At 41.0% G+C, this 24801-nt stretch overlaps 1 protein-coding gene across 1 annotated transcript in view; it reads left to right on the top strand.

Annotated features, from left to right (window-relative positions):
* DYNC2H1 (dynein cytoplasmic 2 heavy chain 1) overlaps positions 1-24801 on the top strand; it is a 260672-nt gene that overhangs the window by 192374 nt on the left and 43497 nt on the right. The window contains exon 79 of the mRNA XM_081797372.1: positions 3832-3948. Within this exon, the coding sequence (XP_081653498.1) occupies positions 3832-3948 (117 nt within the window). The remainder of the gene's footprint in view (positions 1-3831; positions 3949-24801) is intronic.

The raw sequence follows: 24801 nt of genomic DNA, 5'->3' as shown, positions 1-24801 counted from the left end.
TGGCCACCGGTGCTTCTGTCCCTGGGAAGAGTCCCCACAGGTTCCTGTCTTTCCAGTGGTCAGTTTAAGATTAGTAAGTCGGTCTCCTTTACCAGTTGTCCAGTTACTTTTCAAGCTGCTGCCTTTGCACTTGGTCTGGGGTGAGTGTGTGTTTTTGTGTGTGTGTGTGTGTGAGAGAGAGAGAGAGAGTTCTTTAAGAGCAGGTCCTCTGTTCCATACCGTTGTGTTTCTTCTGCTCATACTCTTCATTGCTCAGTCAGTTAAGCATCCGACTCTTGATTTCGGCTCAGGTCATGATCTTAGGCTTGTGAGATCGAGCCCCACGTCGGGCTGTGTGCTCAGCAGGGAGTCTGCTTTGGATTTTCTCTCTCTCCCTCTATCTCTTCACCCCCAGCTCTCTCTCAAATAAAATCTTAATAATAAAATAAAATCTTAAAAAATTCATTAGATAATATTATTTTTTAACTTCAGCTCAAGTATTACGTCCTTTTTCAACAGTTACTGGGAGCCCTTAAAATGTTACTTAGTCAATACTCTCATCCCCTACCCCTGAACATCTCCATGATCCCACTGGGTGCTGGACCAAGTACAGTGTGTTTAGCTGTGTCATGTAACATATCTGGACGTAACAAAGCATATTTATCTTCCCAAATAATGCAGAAAGGAAGCAGTACACTAACACATTAGAGTAGGATATAGAAAAATGTCCAGTTTATCTTTACGTTAACAAAGAGGGAGAAAAACCCCTTTTCTATATCTCTCATGTCTTTTGATAAAAACGTTACACCACTCACACACAAGACCATCTCTGTGAGATGAGATTTCACTGTGAATTTTGGGGGGATGCAGACATTCAGTCCATAACATACCTTAAAGAAGTTTTCTGTTATTCTTGATGATTTAGTCTGTGCTCCACAGTAGACCATCCCAAAACTTTGTGACTTGAAACAGTAATATTTTATGATTTTTTTTTTTTTTTCTTAATGATTCTGAGGGTTGGCTGGGTTATTTCTTTTTGTTTTCATCTTCGGTTTCACACGTGAGGCTGCCTTCATTAGGAGAGTTGACAGGGCTGGAGGGCTCAAGACGGCCTTCCCATGTTTGCAGATGACGCTGGCTTTTGGCTGGAGTGAACTGGTTTTCACCGACCTTGTCTTTCATCTTTCAGAAGGTCGCAGGCTGTTTCAGGGTTCCAGGGCCAGAATAGGAACTGGTAATTCTCTTAGGGTGTTAATTTATTTCATCTCTTTGACAGTCCATTTTCTCATTGGTAAATTGGGAGTGTTTGTTTTCAAAATCTATTTTCCTTCTTATTCTAAGAAGGATTACACCAGAGGTGACTTAAAAAATATTAAGTAATCTACTGGAGTAAAATCAATAGTTGAGGAAATCAGCCAAAGAGAAAATGAGGAAAAGAAAAGAAAAGTAGGGAAACAGTTTATGCCAAAAGAAGACAAAACAGACAAAAAAGTTCATGCTCTAAAGTTCTATAAAGTCTGGGCACCTGGGTGGCTCAGTTGGTTAAGCGTCTACCTTTGACTCAGGTCATGATCTTGGGGTCCTGGAATCAAGTCACGCGTCGGGCTCCCTGCTCAGCGGGGAGTCTGCTTCTCCCTCTCCCTCTGCTGCTCCCCCTGCTTGTGCTTGCTCTCTCTGACATAAATAAGTAAAATGTTCTATAAAGTCAGTATTGTTTGGTCAGAAATTCTTCTGTGTGCTTCATAATATCCAAAGGAAAATACAATTCACTGTAAGATTTAGTGTCTTAAAATAGACACACGCACTGCTCAGGAGAAGCATAGGTATTCCTCAGATGCAGCTCATTGTTCGTGGAAGGAGGACAGTGGAGCGGGGGTGGCGGCATCGTCCTGTAGCTCTCCTGCAGCCGCATGGGCGTCCCAGAGCGGGGAAGGGCGCGGGCTTCCCAGAGCACGGGCGCCCCGTGGCATGGAGCCGGCATCCGGTGCTGTTCAGTATGGACAGAGCAGGGAAGAAGTGATGCAAATGTCTGTTCTTGGAAAATCTCATCCCTTTTGATACCATTTTAAAGGAATACTATTGAATAAAGTAGTTTTTAATTGGTTTAAAATATGGATAATGGAAAGATATCTTACTACCTTTGCTTTGTAAAAAGATAACATATGTAAGATTTTATACGAACAAGAGATGGTCCATCCTTCCAAGTTATAACTTTGTCCTTATTGTAAAAATAAATGGATTAGATATTTGAACTCCCTTTTTATTCACCTGTTTATTAAAGTTTATAATATACTATGATAGTGTTATTAAGAAAAGCACACTTCACATATTATTTTTGCAAGGCAGAAAACACGACCTTTTGGGGCTGGTAAATATTTTATTCTTAAAATAGTTTTTTACATCATGTAAAAAAATTTTTTTAATCTTTTTTCCTTTAGACATCCCTTTGCATTCTTATTTGTTTTCTGTCATGTTTGATAAGTTTAAAACACAAATAAGTGATAGCAGATGTTACCAGAGTTAAAATAGTACTTCTTCTGACTACCAACTAGTGATGTTTTTTGGTGTAGCGAAGCTGATAAATTAGGTGCTGTTGTAAGGTTCAGCTAGAGCAAATGAAAATAATTTATCAGAAAAACAAAGAAAATGAAACACTGAATCACCACGAGTTTTTCAAGATTGGAGAATCAATCAAAAGCTCTAGAAGTAACTTGAGTTTTACAGTGAGATTGTGGATGTTTAACAATCAAGTAGTGTGTTCATTTTGAAAGATTTATAGCCCTTATTTTGTTACGAACTTGACTAATACAAGGATCCAACAAAATATGAAATATAGCCCAATCTGTTAAAAAAGGAAAAACAATTTACATCTTTCAAAAAATAAAACAGAAATTGAGTCAACATGCTACAAAGGTTGATGTTTAAAATACTAGCTTAGGAAAACACAGGCCTGTTGTTGTGGGTTTACTTTATGTCAGGCAAGCGAGGAGATTTCACGTTTCGTTGAAACATTTGTGAAGGTGAGTCAATGGATCCCTCACTGATTGATACACAAACCCCAGTCTCTGCAGTCCAGTGCTGAGCATCCTTTGGTCTAGCTGCCTCCCTCTTGGCAGATGATTAACAAGTGAGTTCCTGACATGGAAGTCATTAAGGACTGCCTGAGAAGACAGAAGTGAGGGGAGGGGTTCTGGTGAGCAGGGTGATAGCGAAGCTGGTCAGGAGGAAGTCACAGAGGGGACGCTCTGTGGAGGGGGGAGTCATTGTGTACCTTACCTCGTTCTAACCAGTCCGTCCACATGTCGTTCGTTGGACTTGAAGCGTAGAGGGAACATTTACATGACAACTAAAAATACAGAGCCTTAAGACTTAGATTTATGATAATTTGTGACAACAATTACTTAGAATTGTTTTACTATTTTTTGTAGTTTGGTATGGCTATGTACTATCTTTCCTACCATTTCTTCTTTTCAGAAAAACTATCTTTAATTAATCAGTGTTTGGAAATTACAAAGTTTAAGTCAGTCAAACCGAAAAATATTTTGGGTTTCAGACATGAGCATACAGAGACACTAAGAGATCATTAATAATAGATAACTGGAGCTTTTTGACTAGAGAAGCCGCTTCTCAAATAAGAGCCATTTATAACATGTAGTTTTTATAATGGTTTCTCTAACTTTTAAGTTCTCTTATTTTTTAACTAAATCAACTAAATGTTAAGCCAATTGAAGAGATAATGCGATTAAAACTTGCTTATATTTGGTCTTTACTTTTATAAAGTCAGTATAGTTATTTTTGTATACTTACTGTTTCTCTCTTCATTTTTTGCTACTTCCTATTTTCTTCATTCAGGTGATTTCGCAGTTGAGGATCTTGGGCAGATCAGCAGCAGCTGGTTGCAAATTTGATAGAGAAATCTGGTCTAATGAGTTGTCCCCTGTCCTCAATCTCTGGAAGAAACTAAACCAGGTTAGTACTGGAATATTATTCCAGTTGTTTCCCCTTTTTCCTCCCTATCCATTTTTTTTTTCCAGTTTTCTCCCTAGATTGTCCCTATTGGTTAAACTGTGCACTGATCTGTCCTTACTGTGTACCGGTTTCCTGGAAGGAGGAGGACAGAATAGTAGACGCAGATGAGCCTGAGAAGCAGGGTGGGACCGGGGGCAGCGTGCTCGCTCGTCTGCACCTGCTGGACGTTCCTGTGTCCACTGCTTGCCTTCTCTCTCCTCTTCCTGTAAAGTCAACAACTGCTATTAAAAGTGGCATTTTTCAAAGGACTCAAGGTGCTGAGCAAAAACCGTTGGTCAGTTGGAAATTGGCGTGGTTTTGGTATTGTAGAGTAGTTGCTTGCTCACTAGGCAAAGCCATTGGAGTATTGTGATTCTATTCTTGGTGAATAGCGGTTTATTCTCTGGATTTAAAAAAATATAACTATGCAGTTCATCCATTTAGTAATACTGTAAAAATGCCTGTATATCAGATCTAACCTTCTAAAATAAGGGAAGTCAAATAAAGCTAATTTCAGAACCTGTGAAAAAGGTTAAAACCTTCTAAAAATTCAAAGTCCTCAAACCTTACAGTATTGTAATTTTGAGTTATTAGGACAGTCTCAACAATTGGTGATTGTCAGGAGTCTGGATAAGCACTGATCCCAGCTAACTGGAATCACTGCTTTTATTCAGATCATCACATTGATAAAGCTTGATATAGTCAGCTTGAGGAGAAATTCACATTGAGAAATACCACTTTCGCTGGCATCCTAAGCCCTGTTCCCCACTCTGCCCACAAGTAAGCACTTTATACGCGTTCTTGACTGCGATCCAGTCTTTGTACCAATTCATAGTGAAGTTACTCTCCTTCCCTCTGTGCTTAAACCAGCCATTGTTTTTCTTTAAATTAATAACCAAATTTATGCACATTTTAATTTTCTCTTTTAGCAGTTAATTTTTTATCTTGATGTATGGTAGTACTCTCCTTGTCAACATGCAGCTTCTTGTCAGTTTCCAACTCGGTTTCCTTCTTAATATGTCATTGGCTATTTTGAATTTTCTGTTGATTTTTGGGGCCGTGCAATCCTTAAAATATGTACACATATGCAAACACATATTCAAATGTATGCATATTATATCATATTATGAAATAGCTATTTATTCTGAGATTAATAATGTAAACTCATTCTCAAAGCCTTCACTTAGAGACTAAAATAAAATGATTGGAATTACTACATTTATCTCCTACTAAATTGCAAAAATATTATAAAAGTAATCCTAATTATTGCAAAGATCTCATCTTACGTTTTAGAGACATAATCCACATATCCTTCCCTCTGAAGTATAAGTGAACTTCTTTGACCCATTTTTCAAGTTTGAGTAAGATTGAAGTCTACTCCATGATTTTGTCACCTTACTTTCTTACAATTTTCTTGGTCTCTAACTGAATTTGTGCTGGTCACATTTTTATCTCACCTGCGATCTGGCCGGTAGGTGCAACTTCTGTGTGTGTGTCACACAAGAAGTCCAGCCCTATTATTTTGTAGCGACGGAAAGGAAAGGTATCTTTTCTCTTTTACCCTTTGAGATTCTCAGCTGGGTCTGCTACAGAAGACAGATTAACAAGACAAAAGCATACAAACGTATTGAACACAAGTTTTGTGTGACACGGGAGCCTTCATAAGGAAATGAAGGCCTGAAAACGTGGTTAAACCTGAGTATTTTTATGCCAGGTTTGATGAAGAGTGCAGAGTTGTGACCAAATAGGACAGGACAAAAGGGGTTCGAGCCCCGGATGGTAAACTGGGGAACACTTCGCAAGCCTGTTGTATAAATAGATACTACAGCTTTGGGTAATTCTCAAAGTTCTTGGTGTTGGCTCTTGGCACCATGCAACATTTTCTGGAATATGCTGTTTGGTCTTCCCTCCCGACCTGCTTCCCCACCCCCGTTCTGGTGACACATACTCATACTTCCTTTGTAACTCTGGAGAAGTCTTTTCAGTTACTACGTAGAGAGGACCACAGAAGTGACTTCAAAGGTCTGTATGAGTTGTTTACCTTGTAAGGCCCAACCCAGTATTAGAAATTCAAATTAATTCTCTTTCCCAAACCCTCGTTTTTCTCCTTTGGGCTGTAGGCATGGCCTGTTAATAGCTCTCTGATGTTGGATTCAGGCCACAGCACACCCCTCACGGCCCCCGTCCCGCACATGGCGCTCAGTGTGGGGGCAGCAGAGCAGACTAAAATATATGATGCTGAAATCATTTATTTTAGGCTAAGCACCCTGGGGAGAAGTCCCATTGTTAAGCTCAGTAAGCTCTTCAAGTGAGGCGTTATCGCAGAAGACTCCACGGTGCAGCGGGTGGATCCCAGCAGGGGTGAGATGTCGATCCTGGGTTAGGTCTTCAGACCCACTGGCGTGTGGCTGCTTCGGCATTCACTGTTCCGACTGCAGCTGGTGGGTGTCGTGCTCAGATTACGCCCGGCAGCTGTGTCTTTCAGTTCATCCTGCACACTCTTCTGAATCACCTCTGTGAATCAACTAGAATGCCACCTTCTTAGTGCAGCCATGTGTGGTCTCTTCTCGGGCTGCTGGCGGTCCCCATACTGACCTCCTGGTACTGCGTGGCCTGTTTCTTTATGCCAGGGTACTTGCTGGGGCCCTCTTGGGTTGGTTGGTTGGTTTACAACATGCCAGGCACTTTGGAACTTTTGTATCTGCTCTTGTGATTCCCTTTGCATAGATTCTCCTTGCTTTCTGTTCAGTTGGATAACTTTTGTTTAGAAACCTAACTAGTCTAACACAAATACCACTGATCTCTCTGGCTTTGCAGAGCCACACATTGCGCACACTGTGGTAATACAGACGAGCATACTATCATCCTGTCCTTAAACTCAAAAAAATATTTAGCACGTGGATTCACAGAAATGACGCATCTAAGGAAGGATCACTCTAGCTCTGTTTTCACCATTTATTACATGAGCCCCTTTTTAGTCATCTCCTACAATTTTCCTCATTTTTGCAATTGCATAGTTATTTCTTTATACAGAGCAACATAGGAATGAAGGAATTTTCTAATTGAAAAAGATTGTAATTTCTTTCCCAGGATAAAACTCTCAGTTACTATTATGTTGTGTTTTAAGCATGAGATGATTTGTCCATTTGTCTTGGGATATGTCATTATTGGGACATAACTGTTTTTCCTTCCTGTTCAAGGATGAGTAAATGCAATTTGTTACAAGTCCCCACTGGATGGAATCTTTATGTCCTGTTGGCACTGACTCTCTCTCCTCTGGGGAGGACTGAGAAGAAACTTTGTGCAGAGACTCCCAAGAGCTGCTCAGACGGGGGGACTGTGAGGCTCTTCATCACCCCCCTCGCCCCCACCCCAGCCACTGCACTTGGTTCTGGACCGAGGGCCCTGCTGTCCACTGGCAGGACCCGGCTCGTCACTCACCTAACACAGGATGAGAAGGTGGCTTCTGGAGCCAGACTGCTGGGCTCAGATCCCAGCGCTCGTACTTCGTAGCTGTGTAGCATAGGAAAATTACTCACCTTCTCTGTGTCTTTGTTCTCTTATCTGTAAAATGGGGATAATGATAGTATTTGCCTCATAGGTGTTTCATCAGGATTAAATGAGTTAATATACGGAAGGCTTTTATAGCAGTGCCTAGTGTGTGTGAGCATTCTCGGCCGAGTAGTCCTTTTACTGTTACTGAACGTGCAAAGACTTATAATGTATGAAGGTCTGTTTCCAGGAGAGTCGTACATGTAATATGTATCTCTTTCCAGAGCAAGATATTTTTATCATTTGTATAATTACGTATTCAGTCATTCATTCAGAGTATTTTCATGGAGCATCTCGTTTGTTTCGTTGCTTTTGTGTTCAGGACTGTGTGGAAGGCAAAACCTGTAGAGTTACAGTTGGGTTATAAGAGAGACCTTTAAAAAATTCAAGTAAATAAAGTAAGCAAAAATAATTATCACAAATTATTGCAAATGCTGTGGAAGGAAAACACAGGTGCTTTTATGAAGAAAACGAGCAAAGTCCTATTCTGGACTGGATAGTGAGGGAGTGAAATTGAATCTGAGAAGTGAGCCATGAGAAGGCTCTAGCCAGGCGGAGTTGCAGGGGAGGACCTTTCTGAGCAGCGGGGCAGCGTGAACACTTCTCGAAGCGGACGGCAAGTACAGTCCATGAACCCAAGAGGAAGGATTGGGGCACAGAGACTAAAGGGTCATGTGGGATGAGATGACGATGAGGGATGATGCCCAAGATGCAGGAAGGAGTTTGTGTTTTATCCCAAGTGCAGTGAGGCCCACGGAGAGAGCATCGAGGCGGGGAGTGGCTGGGATCCTGTTGACGATTTTGAAAGCTCTCCTCAGCTGTTGTGTGAGTTTGGAGTGAGGTTCAAGAGGAAGGAAGGAGAACAAGCAGGGGGCTGTCGTTGGGGTAAGAGGTGATGTGGTGGTGCCGTCAGGTTAGACCTGGAAGTATTGCGGAAAGAGACTCACCATGGATTTGCATGTTGGTTTTCTGGACAAGTGACTGGGCGGAGGTGGCGCCGCTTACTGAGCCGGGAACGGGGAGAGAGCGCAGGGGCTGTGGGGGTCGGGGCGGAGTGGTGGTGCTGCTGCAGGGATGGTGGAGATTTTACCTGTGGACATTGAGGAGAATGTTGGCTGCATGGTGGGGACCTCAAAAAGGTTGCTAGGACTTGGGACTTACTAGCATCTAGGGAACATTTAAGTGATGACGAAGCATTACATCATCTAGAGAGAGAAGAAGGAAGAGGACTCATGAATTGGCCCTGAGGAGTCCAACACCTAGAGTTAGAGGCAGGAAAGGCGTGACCAAGCTTTCCTTGAGGAAACACAATAAAAACCCAAAGCAGGGAGCAACACAGAAGGCTGAAGCATCACAGAAGCCTTGAGGAGGGCGTCTTTCATTCGGAACAGGATTGTTGACCATGCTGAATTGCTGGTGCGAGGTGAAGAAACCGAGTACAGAGTTGGTCATTGGGCTTTCAGAATACAAATCATTGGTGGCCTTGACCTTGACAGGAAGATCTGAGGTGGAGCCAGGAGACTGGAGGTTATGTTTGAAGGCTATCTACCTTGGCCTGTGGGACGAGGGGAGACAGTATGGAGAGGCAGTTCTTCATAGAATGTGCTATTCCGGAGAGTGAAGGAGTAAGGTGGTTCGGTAAGTAAGGGGCCCTGCATGGTTTTTCTTAAGGCCGGAAAGTACCGGAGTATCTATAGGCTAGTGGGATGATCTAGTGGAGGAAGTAGTTGAAGATGCCAAAGCATTAATTCGGCAAAGTTCTGAAAACAGAAACTGTGAGTTTTTGCTAAATAAGGGGTCAGTGAGAAATACAGAAATTTCCTGTCCCTTAAGTATATTCAAAAAAAATTTTTCAGAGGGGCTCCTGCATGGCTCAGTGGGTTAAGCGTCTGACTTCAGCTCAGGTCATGATCTCCGGGTCCTGGGATCGAGCCCCGCATCGGGCTCCCTGCTCAGCAGGAAGCCTGCTTCTCCCTCTGCCCCTCCCCCCACTCATGCTTGCTCGCTCGCTCTGTCTCTCTCAAATAAATAAAATCTTTTAAAAATGCGCATCTTTTCCTGCCTCAGGATCTTGGTGTGTACTCTTCTAGGTAGAAAACTCTTTCAAAAAAAATTTTTTTCCCAGAGGTTTAGGGTAAGTTTGTATTACTCCTTCTCTTAGTGTGAAGCCGTCCTGAGCCTTCACTCTGGCTTTTCTGTTCTTGCTGCTGGCTACGTGGAACGCTGTTGTTTCAGTAGTTACAGGATTATTTGGTATTTGTGTTTCTTTTAAATTATTAGCCCACCAGGGACATCAGAAGCGCTCTTCCCACGCTTGACACGTATGGATGAGGCCCCTGCCATTTACCCCTGTGTCTCCCCAACACCTCACCTCAGTGTGCCGTTCAAACAGCCATATTCCAGCTTTCTCCTCCTTGGTTGACTTTGCTTATTCAACTAGACTGCTATAGAGTTGCCAGATATCCTTGTTCCTAATTTCATCTTTATTTATCTACTCCTCACACAGTGTAATACATAAGGTCATGTCATGTGAGTGTACTGACTCTTGGTCCGGTTTTAGCTTGATTCATATCCTGAGTTATTTCGCCCTGGTTGCCGTCATATTACTGCAGTTCTTCGAAATATCTTCAAACCTGTTTTTCGTAACAAAATAGGAATAAATGTGTAAGCATATTTTAATTATTTTCAAGTAGATTTTTCCACATTTAGTTTCTCTTCTCTCCTCGTTTTAATTAGAACTATTAGCTTAAGACAAAATCTGTTTATTTAGTGTGTTTATGAGTGACATGGAGAGGGGATCTACCAGTGTTGTTATTCTAGCTGTGAGAGAACACTTATCAGGCAGTTTTAAAAACTCCAGAATCTAGCAATTCTAAAATTACTATGAGAGGTTTAGATTAAGATTTAACTTAAAAGCTTACCCCATAGATCTCTCACCCTGATCTAAAAAGTAGGATGAGTCTGTTCTTTTTTAACCTTGATTTCCTTTAAGGGAAGTAGTCACAGATACGGACTTAATCTGTGTACCTTTTAAGAAGATATAGCATTTTAGAATTTTCCCGTTAGATATAATTAGAAAAAGAAAAACTGGTGGAGAGAAGTTGTGAGTCAAACAGTACGTGGAGAAACAGGAAAATAACTGTTTGTTTGTCTCAGGTAGTTTTGAAAAGTTACCCAAAGCATGTGCAACCTCCAGCATCAAATTAATGTGGATAAGACGTCTGTGGTCTGTGTAACAGAAGATGTTAGGGCCCAGCAACAGAGTGAGCGAGCGGTGGACCAAAGCGCCTTGTGTCTTGGTGTTGGTGCTCTCTGCTTCTAAGCCATGCTAGTCGAGTCTCGTGTTGGAACGGGGGGACAGAGATCCTGAAATACTTCTAGCAAATAAAGGGACTGGGAAATAGAAATTGTCTATATTACTATGTCTCACTAATAATGAAAGGCACCCAAACATGTTAGTGTGGCTGGTTTAGTATGAATTCTCTGTTGTTCTGTGTTTGGGGACGGGGAGGGAAACTTATTAAAAAAAAAAAGAGGTGAAGGCCAGTCAAGCTTATTGTGACAGTGGACGTTGTTCTGTTTTCATGAAGCCAGAGACTTTGCCACGTTCCTGGGGGAAAGCAGTGTGACTTCCCTCCTCGCCCGTGAGGACCTGCGGCCTGGAAGGCAAGCAGGGAAGCCTCCTTAGTAGACAAATGGAAACTCCCAACCGCTGCAGAGAACTTGGTAGAGAGTGAAGGAAAGGACATGGTTAAAGGAAGTTGGGGATGATTCCAGTTTTACTTGTTTGCCTTCTGTAGTGTTAACACTTACGGACAATGCCTGCAAAGAGTCTCGCTGAGTCAGGATTGTAAAGCTTGAGTAGATTCTAAGAATTTGAGTCTTCAATTCCGAGCAAAAGGGCTAAATACACAGAAGGGACCCACTGACAAATAGAGGATCCAGGAGACAGAGGGGAAAGCAGTTTCACTTGGATAATTTCCTTAACAGTCCAAGGGAGAGGTTTAATTCATGACTTGTGTTTGTTACAGCGGTTTCCTCGCAGCTCACTGGCACTCGGTTACGGCCGCTGGGTCACGCCTGCTCAGCGGTCCCACCTTCCACAGTCACGCTGGGGTTTGGATCCATTATCTGTTCCTATTCGAGTAGAAATTTTACTGGTTCTTGACATAATGAGTAACTTTGGACTATACTCTGAGCGTTCTGAGTATTACAAGATTCTAGTGCCCGTTTAAATTGTCTTTTTCAGCAGGTAGCTTGTTTAGGTTCAGAATGCGTGTTGTGTCTCTTCTTCGGGCTGTGTTTCCTTGTTAGTTTAGTGCACAGAGCTTCTGCTATTCTGACACGCCTCACTGTGTCTTCCCAGACAGGACTGTCCCCCTACAGTGGATGGAGCCCGATGGGGAGCGGGAGGGACACCGCCCTTTGCCGCGGTAGTGGGGTGGAGGTCAGCATGCAGACCACAGGGACTGTGGGCGGGGGCAGTGTCCTTCACTTCAGGGACGATGTAGAGGTCAGACTCCTGCCCAGAGCCTCCACCTGGCATCCCTTCTGCTGCCCAGGGCAGGCATGACTGATGACTTTTAACAAAGATGTCTCTCTCTCTTTTTAACAATTATTTGTAGAATCTTTTAGATTGATAAGCTGAAGATATGTATGGACCTTTCGCAGTTGAGTTAAATTAGAGGCGATTACTGGACATTCCAAGATATCTTATGTAAAACTCAGAAATTTTAACTTTTTATGCATATGAAACTAAACAAATTAAGAACTCACAAGAGTACAGTAAGTATTATATTCAGAGAGAGGCCAAAAATATATTTGTTGATCAAATTGAATTCAGAAAAACGTGTGAATTTAGCTCATTGTTGAGATCTGGGCTGTTGGTTTCCCATCTTCACTTTTAATATAGCCCAAGGAGGGGCTTGTGGTAAGCTAAATGGATTTAGTGCTGCCTGCCTTTATTGTACAGGGAAATTTTACCCTCACTCTCCTTTGGAAGATTTGATTTTACAAAGAAATTGTATTTATAAATTTTAAAACCTGTATTATATTTGGATTTAGGCTTTTGAGCTGTGTTCACATTGATTGAAACTAAACAAGGAGGTAGTGCTCGTGCACTTTGGGTTAATTTGCAGCTTTTTATGAATCGTGAACTGTTTTTATCATAATCTTTAAAAGAAACCGTTAAGAACAAACTACTTCAGCTTTGTAAAGTGAACTTGAATGCAGGACAATATAACTGAGAATTGTTGGCCAGAACTCACATCTTAGGAGAGAGGAGTATTTACAGTTCTGTAGGCACGAAGCATGTTTGAACTTCCGTTTGTGTAAAATGTAGTCATGGCAGTGGGGACATCTGGATAGTCGGAGTCGTTTTAGGTGGTATCAGATGGGTGAGTTTGGAGGAAATGATGCAAGTGAAACATTCCTCAGTGTCTTTTTGGATTGAATATAAGGGTCACTTTCCATTATGAAGACAGGATCAATGTGCTATCTCAGGCATTTTGAATGGTAATTTCAAGTTCTTAGGGCTGCATGTGAGAAAGAGAGACAGAGACAGAGAGCTCCAAGACTAAAAACAGACCTCATAGTCCGTTGCTTTGGGTAGTATGGACATTTTAACAATATTTGTTCTCCCAGTCCATGAGCACGGAATGTATTTCCATTTGTCTGTGTCATCTTCGATTTCTTTCATCAGTGTTTTATAAAATTTTCAGAGTACAGATCCTTCACCTCCTTGGCTAAGTTTATTCCTGGATATTTTATTATCTTAGTGCAGTTGTAAATGGCACTGCAACTTTACTGAATTCATTTATCACTTTTATTTTTTTGGTGGAGTCCTTCAGGTTTTCTATATATAGTATCATGTCCTCTGCAAACAGTGATAGTTTACTCCTTCCTTACCAAGTTGGATGCCTTGTCTGATTGCCGAGGCTAGAACTTCCAGTATTAGGTTGAATAAAAGTGGTGAGGGTGGACAACCTTGTCTTGTTCCTGACCTTAGCAGAAAAGCTCTAAGTTTTTCACCATTGAGTCTGATGTTAGCTGTGCATTTTTAAAAAATATTTATTTATTTTTATTTGAGAGAGAGACACTGAGAGAGAGCATGAGCAGGGGGTGGGGTGGGGAGAGGAGGGGCAGAGGGAGAGAGAGAACCTCAAGCAGACTCCCCGCTGAGCAAGGAGCCTGACACAGGGCTCGATCCCAGGACCCTGAGATCATGACCTGAGCCAGAATCAAGAGTTGGACATTTAATGACTGAGCCACCCAGGTGCCCCCAGCTATGCATTTTTTTTTTATATAAGGCCTTCGTTATGTTGAGGTGTTTCCCCTCTAAACCTACTTTGTTGAGGGTTTTCATCATGAATGGATGTTGTACTTTGTGAAATGCTTTTTCTGCATGTATTGAAATAATCATATAGTTTTTATCCTTTTCCTACTTGCTGTGATGTATCATGGACGGATTTAGAAATATTGAACCACTCTTGTATCCCAGTAATAAATCCCACTTGATTGTGGTAAATAATTTTTTTAATGTTGAGTTGGATTCAGTTTGCTAATATTTTGTAAGTATTTTTATATCTATGTTCATCAGGGATATTGGCTTGTAGTTCTCTTTTTTTGTAGTGTCTTTATCTCGTTTTGGTATCAGGGTAATGCTGGCCTCATAGAATGAATTTGGAAGTTTTCCTTCCTCTTCTGTTTTTTAGAATAGTTTGAGAAGAATAGGTATTAACTCCTCTCTAGATGTTTGATAGAATTCACCTGTGAAGCCATTTTGTCCGAGAATTTTGTTTTCTGGGAGTTCTTTGATTACTGGTTCAGTTTCTTTGCTGATTATCAGTCTGTTCAAATATTCTATTTCTTTCTGTTTCAGTTTTGGTAGGTTATATGTTTCTAGAACTTTATCCATTTCTTCTAGGTTATCCAATTTGTTGGCATATAATTTTTTATAATATTCTTTTATAATCCTTTGTATTTCTGTGGTGTTGGTTGTTATTTCTTCTTTTTCATTCCTGAATCTATTTGAGTCCTTTATTTAAATTACTTCTTCCTTCCTTCCTTCCTTCCTTTCTTTCTTTCTTTCTTCTTTTTCTTTCTTTCTTTCTTTCTTTCTTTCTTTCTTTCTTTCTTTCTTTCTTTCTTTCTCTCTCTCTCTCTCTCTCTCTCTCCCTTTCTTTCTTTCTTTCTAAGTCTGGCTAATGGTTCATCAGTTTTTTTGAACTTTTCAAAGAATCAGCTCCTGGTTTCATTGATGTATTGTTTTTTTAGTTTCTGTATCATTTATTTCTGCTCTAATCTTTATATTTTCTTCCTTCTCTTGGTTTTGGGATTGTTTGTTCTTTTACTAGCTCCTTTAGGTATAAGGCTATCCTTTGTCTTTTTATTGAAGAAGTTCAGTTATTCCTATTCTTATTTCTTTGTAACTGATTTGTGTTTTACCTCTAAGAATATTCTGTCTCTGATCTCTTAAATTTTACCATAATATATTTAGGTGTGGATTTCTTTTTGTATCTGTTCTGCTTGGTAATCTGAGAGCTTGCAATTCCAAATGCCAGCCTTTCTGCTAAAACCAGTTTAACCCCGTTTCCCACGCCAGCCGGCTGCATGCTGTGTAATGTCAAGCACCATGCTTCCGTGGCTGTCGCTTCATGCTGCTCTTTTTAGCCAGAAGTGGTGACGTGGTGGAAGATGATCCATTCAGGGCAGTGTGAAAAGTTAGCAGCCTAAAATTCCCCCAGCCTGGCCCCGGCCATGGCACCCAGCCCTCTCTAGCTGCTGGTTGCCACAGCCTCCCGTTTACAAGTGTCTCCCAGATGGTTCCCATGCTTGGTGTGCCGTCTTCTGCTTTAGTGTCCTCTTGTTTTGTTGAAGACAAGACTCACAAGTGGGAGACAGTTTGCCATTTTGTCCAGAAACAAGCATAACTTTTGAAACTTCATTTTAACTTTTGTTTGTAAGATATAGAGTATTTAAAAATTACCATTATATTAAATTCACAGTGGCCATATTAATGTATCAGGTATCTTGCACTTCATCCTGTTACAATGTTTTGTGTCTTGTCTCTTCCATTTCCTTTCTGAAGCCATTGCCGTAATTTAGACTTCCGTTCTTTCACATAGATTATAGCAGAAAACTCCAAATTTGACTCTCCTTCTAATATATACTTCCTCAAATCATATTTCATATCATTATTCCATTAATTTTCTTAAAGAAAAAAATCTTTGGCCAGATGGCTCCACATCCAGCCTTACTTCTAAGCCTCTTCCATAGTAAAGCAGATCTGAGTGTTGTATGAACAAACCATTGCAGATTTGTCTGTGAGGACTTGCCAAGTGCTCTTTCCATCTCCTTGCATCTGCTCACTATGATAGCAACCAATAATGGCCACAGAAAATCCCAGCATCTTTCAAAAGCTGTCTCTGCTGTTACTCAGTTCCTTCTCCGTGTTTCTAGAATACTAATTTATAACTTGCATAACAATTCTCATAAAATAGGCAACTTAAGATATGCCCCTTAGGAATAGGAATTCTCTTATTTTGGAGGAGTTTTAAAATTTATGCATGTAAATGTTTCAAATGAAACAACACCACATTCCTTTTTTAGAGTTTTTCATCATTATTTCTATCAGGTTATGGTTAATTACTAGCTAAACTTAAAGATTAATTATATCTAAACAATAATAATAATTTTATGAAAAATAATTATTAATGAGTCATCCAGGTCCTACTCTTTCCCCATTAAATGGCTAGAGGACATTAGTTGAATCACTTCTGAACTTTTTCTTAGCTTTTTTTTGTGTGTAAAAAAGGAACACTAACCTCTTTTCTGCATTCATTTATTCATTTACTCATTTCATTCAGTCCTTCATCAGGTATCTGTTGATGTTCCTCTTATGTGCTAGGTGCTGCTATGATTTATTAAGAGTTGATATTAATACTCAAAAAATAGAAGTATTAATAATGTTAATGATCAGAACTCTTCAACAGGACCTGGCTGGGGGGGCTACACTTCATCCTTTAGTGTGGCAGTGTGAACACACCGTGAGAGGTGTCCAAGACATTTCACAGGTAGCCTCAGTCATCACAGGACTCTTGTTTGGATCTAATAAAAAGTAGAAGTGAACATGGTTTGGAAAACACGAACCCTTCATGGATCAAACATTTTTTTATTCTTAGTTCTTTAAAGATTTATGGATTTTTAAAAGCTTAATATAGCAGCACCTGGGTGGCTCAGTCAGTTAAACATCTGGCTCTTGATTTTAGTTCAGGTCGTGATCTCAGGGTCGTGAGATCGAGTCCCACCTCCCACACCCAGCATGGAGCCTGCTTAAGATTCTCTCTTCCTCTGCTCCTCCCCGTCCCTTAAATACATACATACATACATAAATGCTTAGTATAACAAGCCCTAGTATAGTATTGATAACATGGCCATATTTAAGATCTTTTATTAATTTAGTCTTTCATGCTTGAGGCTGATTCTCTACATTTTTAGTAACTATATTAGTGATTATATCTAAGGAAAAAATATATATAAATATCTAACATTTAGCATTACTTTCTTAATCATTTATGTTATATCATTTTTTAAATAGTTCAGATGCATAATTTAGTAACATCTCTCGTTTTTATGACATTTTTCTTGGTATTTCTATTGAAAAATAGTAATTTGAAAACCAGCAATTTGACAAGCAAAATACTGTATAGTTTAACAGATAAAAACCTAATCTCATTTAATATTCTGCATGTTTGCATTCGAAAGGTCAGTTCATGCTTTAAAATTTTATTACACCAGCTACCACTCATCAATTTTTAATAACCTGGTTGATGGTGAGAACTGATGAGAATTACGGACATTCTAACCAATTTACATCTCCTTTATATGATGTGAGAACTCCCATTAATTCTCACTGAAATTACCCATGTGATAAGAGGTACATATAAAACCATCTCTTCTAGGCTGATAGAGTTTTGAGGGAAAAATAGGTGATGGATTTTTTTTTTTCTGAACAATAGTTGAGTCTGTTGATCCAGTAACTATTATTTCTATGTTCAGACTGGTAAGTAGCTTGTATATTTGTCAAATTAAACTTTTGGATTCAGTAGCCTAATTTTAAAAGAATGGATTGCAATTAAATAAAATTAAAATAATGCTAGAATAAACAATAGGACTAATGCTTTCTCAAATTTTTAACCTAAAAATATCTTCTAAATGATTTCTTCTCAGACTGTTACTCAATTTTCTTCCCTTTTGATTAAGGTGAAATCATAAAAATATGATTACTGTGTCCTGGTTTTAGAAAATTTAAGGTAGGGAACATATCTATAATACACACCTTTGTTGTATAAAAGCATTTCTCAGTTGTACTTAGAGCTATTTTGTTTGTTTTGTGTTTTTTTTTTTTGCTTTCTGAAACATTTAAAACTGAGCACATTCAATCTCTTGTTTCAGTCAGTCTCAGGTGAAAGATTTCCCCTGGAATTTCGTTCTTAGTGAAGTTTTATGCAGCACCTGTCTCTCCCCACCCACCCTGACAAGTCTGGTTCCTTTCAGCCACATTTAGAGTCACTTACATGCTGCCCATGGCATTGCGATTAGCAATGTGGAGAGAACCCGAGGTATTTCAGCAGATGGTAATACGGCAAATTGGTTATACAAGTCTTGCAGGGTCAGAAAACGCCCAAAGGAAGAACTGAACACAGATATGTGCAAAAAATGACGCCCTTCCCTGGAGCCAGGGAACCGAGGGAAGCGGCTTAGATGGTCAGCACCTGGAGCCGTGGAGAGCGCCCGCCCTGGGAGCCCGACTCAGACCCAGGGGAGCCCTGCCTCCTGGGGGCGCCGGGCCCTCTGCAGAGCGGCAGGCTCTTCCCGGGGCTGGAGCCGCCACTGCCCCTGCTGCCGGGAGCACCCCTGGGAGAAGCCCAGCTAGCAGAAGGACGGAGCTCCTTTTCCCCCCGCTCGGGCCTTCCGTTCCCCTCTGGACATTCCACGAGGTAGAGCCTCAGCATCACAGAGCTGCACAGAGAGGATGTAAAGTGGGTTGATTGGAGCTGTTCGTTCTTCCTCCTATTGTTTCTGCTTCTTGATTGGGGGTTTGCTTCAGTAATTGCCCTCTTCTGACTCTTAGTTTTAGCACTGAAGGTGAAATTGCTGTTCTAACCGTATCCCTCCAATTCTTACATTGGTGTTTTCAGTATTGCTCAGTTTTAAATATTTTCTAAATTCCATTATGAGTTCATCTTCTCTCATGCATTCTTATTGATGAGTTGCTTTCCTGGTTACCTTTTGGTCATAGATTTCTGCTATAACTATACTGTGATTGGAGAGTGCGGTCTTATGACACCCATCTTTGGAAACTTGTTGAGACTTGCTTTGTGGTCCGGTTCTTCCTGTTGGCGTTTCTCTCCACGTTGCTGACCGCAGTGTGGTCAGAGAGAGAGAGCGAGAGCGTGCACAAGCAGGGGGAGGGCAGAGGGAGAAGCAGGCTCCCCGCCGAGCAGGGAACCTGATGGTTGTGGGGCTCCATCCCAGGACCCTGAGATCATGACCTGAGGCAGACGCTGAACTGACTGAGCCACCCAGGCATCCCTAATTATGTATTTTTTAGTTTTTAAAAGTTTTCTTTGCCAGAGATCTGCTTGTTTAAGATTCTCTATCAATTCTAGAAACATTTACCATAATTTTTTTGTGGTAAACCAATAATCGTGTGATTATTCCAATATCTGAAGTCTTTGTGGATTTGATTCTTTTCTACACTGTATATGATAACTTGATAGCATGCCTTACTTACTTAAGGATAGTTTGGGTTGTTTTTGTTAAAGCCATGAGCTGCTAATCATTTTGGTAACTTTACCTAAAAGAATTATTTGTAGTCTACAATTAAAATGTATTCTGCCATTCAGTTTAGAATGTAGGATTAGGGTTTGGTTTGGTTTGGTTTAGGTCTGGGTCAGGATCATGCACCCCTCAAATACTTTTGAGATAGCCCTGCTCTGGAATTGTATAAACTAAATTATTTTTTTGAAGTGCATTAGAACCTCCAAAGTAGTGCACACAGACTAACATTAAAGTTCCAATTGTGACAATTTTGAGAAGAGAGTCCTACGCCTACACTCCCCACTGCAGTTACTACCAAATTTTAACATCCACGGTTTCCCTACTTGTCCTTGGGACAGAGGTGAAGGGGGATTATTTCTCTGTCACTCTTCTCCTGAGAGCGTCCTCGTCCGGGCTTTCAGTTTTGGGGACTGTCTTTCTAACCTCTGCACCTGAGCAGATACTGGATTGGATCTCTGGTCTCACAGCCCCGTATTTATGAGTGCAGAAGCTCGAGTTCTCTGGCGTCAGTGGACTCGAGTGGCTTGCTTGCCATTTTCCCACTCTTAGTGTGGAAAAAATAAAAAACCTTCCTGGATTCTCAGTGTTAACTATAAAAAGCCCCAGTCTCGTGTGACTCTTCACACACCATGAGAATTAGCTTTGTAGCCATTCGTCTAGTTAATTGCTCTGATCAGAAAGGATAATAAAACTATTATTATTTTTCTGAGAGGGCCACAGGGTAGACCCTAAATTCCTAAGTCCCAAGGTGCTGGAGAGACCAGAGCATTGTCTCCCTGGGTTTTCACAGGTCAAGAGGGGTGAGGCCCAAACTTGGAGTCATCTCTTAGATGGCTTGGCTCCCGAGAGATTTTATTTACCCACCACAGTGTTGGTTAGAATTCAAGCCCATTATACATTTCATAGAACATCCTCTTTGGAGGGGAAGAGGAAGGAGGCAGCCTGGTAATCTATAAGGAGAGCATCACACCTCTCCCATCCCTTGTCTACCTCCCCCATGGGGCATCTGGCTACTTGTGTAGGATAATTGATCTGGCTCTCACCTGACCATCCTAAAGGTCAGGCCCAGAGGACAAGGACAATAGCAACACACTTATTATTTACCGTGAGGTAATCAACATATAATTATCTCTAATCCAGAATACTTTGTGTTTGCATTCAGGATGAAATTAATGAAGATGAAAATGGAATACTCAGCACTTAATTGTTTGAATAATTCTTTCTTCTCCTCTCAAGGTTGCATTTGGGTGTATTTAAGAATATGCTTTAGTATTTTATTCAACATAGTTGTTGTCAGCCCCGTCTTACTCTGCTAAAATCAGAAGCTGAAATTCTCTATTTCTTACTTGGAACGGTCATAAAATAAGTTGCATGTGTGCTTTAAGTGATTGTGCTTTGTCGACTGCCTTTCTCTGTGAAGTAGTGGGTTCTGTGGTGTTGGAATTGTTTCTTCTCGTTGAGTCTGGGCACCGACTGGCCGGAACCTGAGTGTTCCCTTCAGCCTTCACGTCATGAACCAGTTCGCTCGCTGCACAAGAATGTTGGGCTCTTCTCAAACTTCAAAACAGCACACACACAGCATATTGTGTTGTCTTGTTGTGTTTCTGAGAGTGTACATATCAGCCTCCCAGTTTTAGGAGAGCATTGAAGAAAGGTAGCTGTTCATCTTAGGTACACTTTGCATAAAATTTTCAAATTCAGTGACATTTGTTACAATTGTTCATGATCCACTTTTCTCTGTTTTTTTCTATTGCTGCACCTATTACCACATAACAGAATAACGTGGTATGCCTGGCGCATAGTCCTTGCTCTGGAATGTTGGTCGTCCTTCCCCTCAGGGACCCTGGTCCATGGGACGTCTCTCAGTGGGAGACTGTTGTTGCCTTCTCCCCTGAGAGCTGCACGCCTCACGGAGCAGAGAGCCTGTGCAACAGACTTGGCCGGAAGTACATATGGTCTTATTAATATGCCATTTTATTCTGCATGCCCAAGTTTGATATGGAAATGGCTTTCAACAGACCAAGGGGTGGTATCCAAGGTGCTCCTGGCACTGGTGTCCATCCCTGGGGGTGACTGCTGGGTTTGCTGTTTGTTAATATTGTACTGTTGTATATCACAGCTGGGAAGTTTTCAAGGCACATAAAATTAAATAATTTATATTTAAAACAAAAGCTCCTCTTTTTTTTTTATTGGCACTCCCTAGCTTCCTTTCAGTTTTCAGACGATGCGATAGCTTCCATCAGCTTCAGTGCATCAGCTCAAACTCCTGCCCTGCCGTCCTTGTGCCTCGGCTTTGCTTGCCCTGCTCCTCACCAGCAGGTCTGCCTTCTAGTCTAGTTCCTCAGCACGTGTGACTTAAACAGTTTATTGCATAAATGAGCACACACTTGTCCTAGTTGAGCTCTGCTTGCTCAGTGAACACACATTTAATCGTAACTAAACTAAATGAAATGAGCATTAAAACGTGACTGGTTTGGTTTCCTTTGATCCATTTGGTAATTTGGCATGATCCTGGGAATAGCTGTTACCAAGTTTACATTAAGCTCTGTTTGTTACTAATAACTGGCTTTGGGTACAAGAAAATTAAAACGACAAAGCAGCCCATTATTCTGGGAAATGGGATGCCAGGAATTCTATAGATCTTTCTCCCCTTTGAACTCACCAAATGGATAGTATTATTTTATTTCCTTATTTCCCTTTTTGTTCCCTTCCTTGCTCTCTCTCTTCCACAGTCTTGTCAGAAATCCACTTCTGGAAAGACATAATTTAATGGAGATATGTCAAAATTTTTGACTGTTCTGAAAGGGAGTGCATTTATCTCTATATAATATAACACATACGTAATAACTAAAAGAGCTGTCTCTCCATTGTCACAGAATGGCTGCACCTGTTCTCCACCTTAGGATCTCTTAGGTTCAAGTCTAGTGGAAACAGGTGCCTCTTTCTCAGAAAACCCAGCAGAATTCTCACTGCCTTGGATTCTGTCTCGTTGGCCATCAATGTGGTCGGGAGAACGAGTGCTCTTATTAGTGAAGCTTTTAGCTACACACTGATTTCTGCAACTGAGATGAGTAAACTCTTATAGAACTACATGGACTAAGACTTAGGAAAGGCTGTTTCTGCCCCAGAGAGATAGTAGGAAATGATTATCTAAAGAAGAATGAGGAGTTCCTGGAGGGCGAAAGTACAGTTTCTACCCCCAAAAATGAAGATATTACCCCCTTTTATGTAACCCTTATAGAACCACCCAACTGTTTGTTTTTGTTTCTCATTTCCTTTTTTGCTTTTTTAATGGATTGTATGTTGAGTCTTTTTAATATCTTCCTTATCAATAGAAAGAATATCTTGAACCAAGACATGATCATGTGACCGGGGGGGAAGAAAACCTCTGGTTGTTGATCACTCTTTTATAAGCTGTGGCAAATATGCACGGAGACTATAATCTTAACTAATTTCATTGCGTCGCAGATGTGGGAAGGACCCACAGCTGGATCTCCATTACACCTTGAATAAGTGATAGTGTCCCCAAGAGGTTGTCCAGCCACTGCCCAAGGGACACCCCCGGCCTGCCCTCCTTTTCCGGAAATCTTTTTACTGAAACCTGGCCAGCCTGCTAGTCTGCGACCGTCTGCAGCCCCCCTGCCCTATAGCAGCGTGCGGGAGTGGCAACGACCCACGCAGCCTGGCCAGTCTCCTCTCAGGACCTTTACAGGAACGCTTGCCAGCCCCTGGCCTGATCAGTGCTAGCATCTGCTCTCGTGACGGAAATTCTCTCACAAAGAGCCATCTTCGGACACCTCTAACTGTCAAACACAAAACACCACCGCTTCTCGTGTCATCCATTCTGCTGGAGTCTAGACAGTTATGTCCATCAAAACACAGAAACCCTGGATTCACACTTATATTATGCCAAATAAGGGTCGTTTTTCTGGCCCAAAAGATACTCCTTGCTTAATAGTTAAGTTTTAAAATACCCGTAACCTTTTCCCCCAGCAGCTCCATAATCACTTAATGATTTTCTCTGAATACACTTAGCTTTTTCATGACAAAATGATCTTTAAAATATCAAAGCCATCCTTCAAGGGAACACAGTTTACTCATTTGTATTTAGTCATTAGAAAAGGCTTTTATAGTAAATCAGCTGACAAAAGATAAAACTGTAGTCCCTTGGTCATTTCACCAAAAATCATGCTGCGTGCCTGTTGTAATTATTCATGGTGATTTTAGCTAAGGTATGTATATATATTGAATTAAAAAATACATTATTCACAATTTTTTTGTCTTAAGATTATAACATATTGCTACTACTATGAATTCTCTCTGTACTTCATCCTTTTGGGTGTGCAGAATAGCTGCATTTATTTTTAGAATTAGTTATCTGATGTGAATTTTTTTTTTTAAAGATTTTATTTTTATTTATTTGAGAGAGAGAGAGAATGAGAGACAGAGAGCATGAGAGGGAGGAGGGCCAGAGGGAGAAGCAGACTCCCTGCCGAGCAGGGAGCCCGATGCGGGACTCGATCCCGGGACTCCAGGATCATGACCTGAGCCGAAGGCAGTCGCTTAACCGACTGAGCCTCCCAGGTGTCCTGACGTGAATTTTTTATGAAAAGTTTGTGGAGGCCTTGAAGTGGATTACGTTATAATCTAGAATGCACTGCAGTTTGCGGTCTCCTGCTATGTGACACTTTTCCACTGATTCATTGACCGCAGCTGATATAGTGCATTTTGCCACCTCCTCCTTTTTTGCCTTCACAGTGCTTTTTCATCTTTTGTTAATCACTTTTGAGACTGTACTGTATGTTTTTTGTCTGTTCTTTTTGTTCTTATTGCTGAACATACAGCATTTGACTTGCTAGTCTCCAGAGCAGGACTGTGTGATGGAAGTAGGACGTGAAACACAGACGTGAGCTGTAGATGTCATCTGTAATAAGTGAAAACAGGTGAACTTAATTTTAATAATATAGTTCATGTCACCTGACGTATCCCAAACATAAGCATTTCAACATGTGATCAATGTAGAAAATTTATTAATGTGATATTTTACATTCTTTTTTCATATTAAGTCTTTGAAATTCAGTTTGCATTTTACACTTACTGCACATCTGTAAACCATAGTCCCTACGTGAACTCTCTGAATTTTAGGCATTTTTGATGCTCTCCTAAATCACCCTTTTAAAAAGTTTAGTACAGTGAACTGTTTTCTTAGATTATGGATCCAAGAGTGGTGGAAAGTCTCTTGCCCTGATATGTTTAATTAATGCAGCTGGTGACTGTCAGCTGCAGCCCCTGCCATTGACCACTCCGAAAATTCTTCGGGCCTTTATACACATTATGCTCCGTCCACTCTGCCTCCGCTTTAGAAAGGGAACGGCAAAGCCTGGGTGAGGGCGCAGCTGTTGACACCATGGTTTACTG

Source organism: Leptonychotes weddellii, chromosome 11 (assembly GCF_054177405.1).
Source record: "Leptonychotes weddellii isolate Sample4059 chromosome 11, ASM5417740v2, whole genome shotgun sequence".
Classification (NCBI taxonomy): Eukaryota; Metazoa; Chordata; class Mammalia; order Carnivora; family Phocidae; genus Leptonychotes; species Leptonychotes weddellii.
The sequence above is the reverse complement of the archived record's forward strand: the minus strand, read 5'-3'. Positions and strand labels throughout refer to the sequence as shown.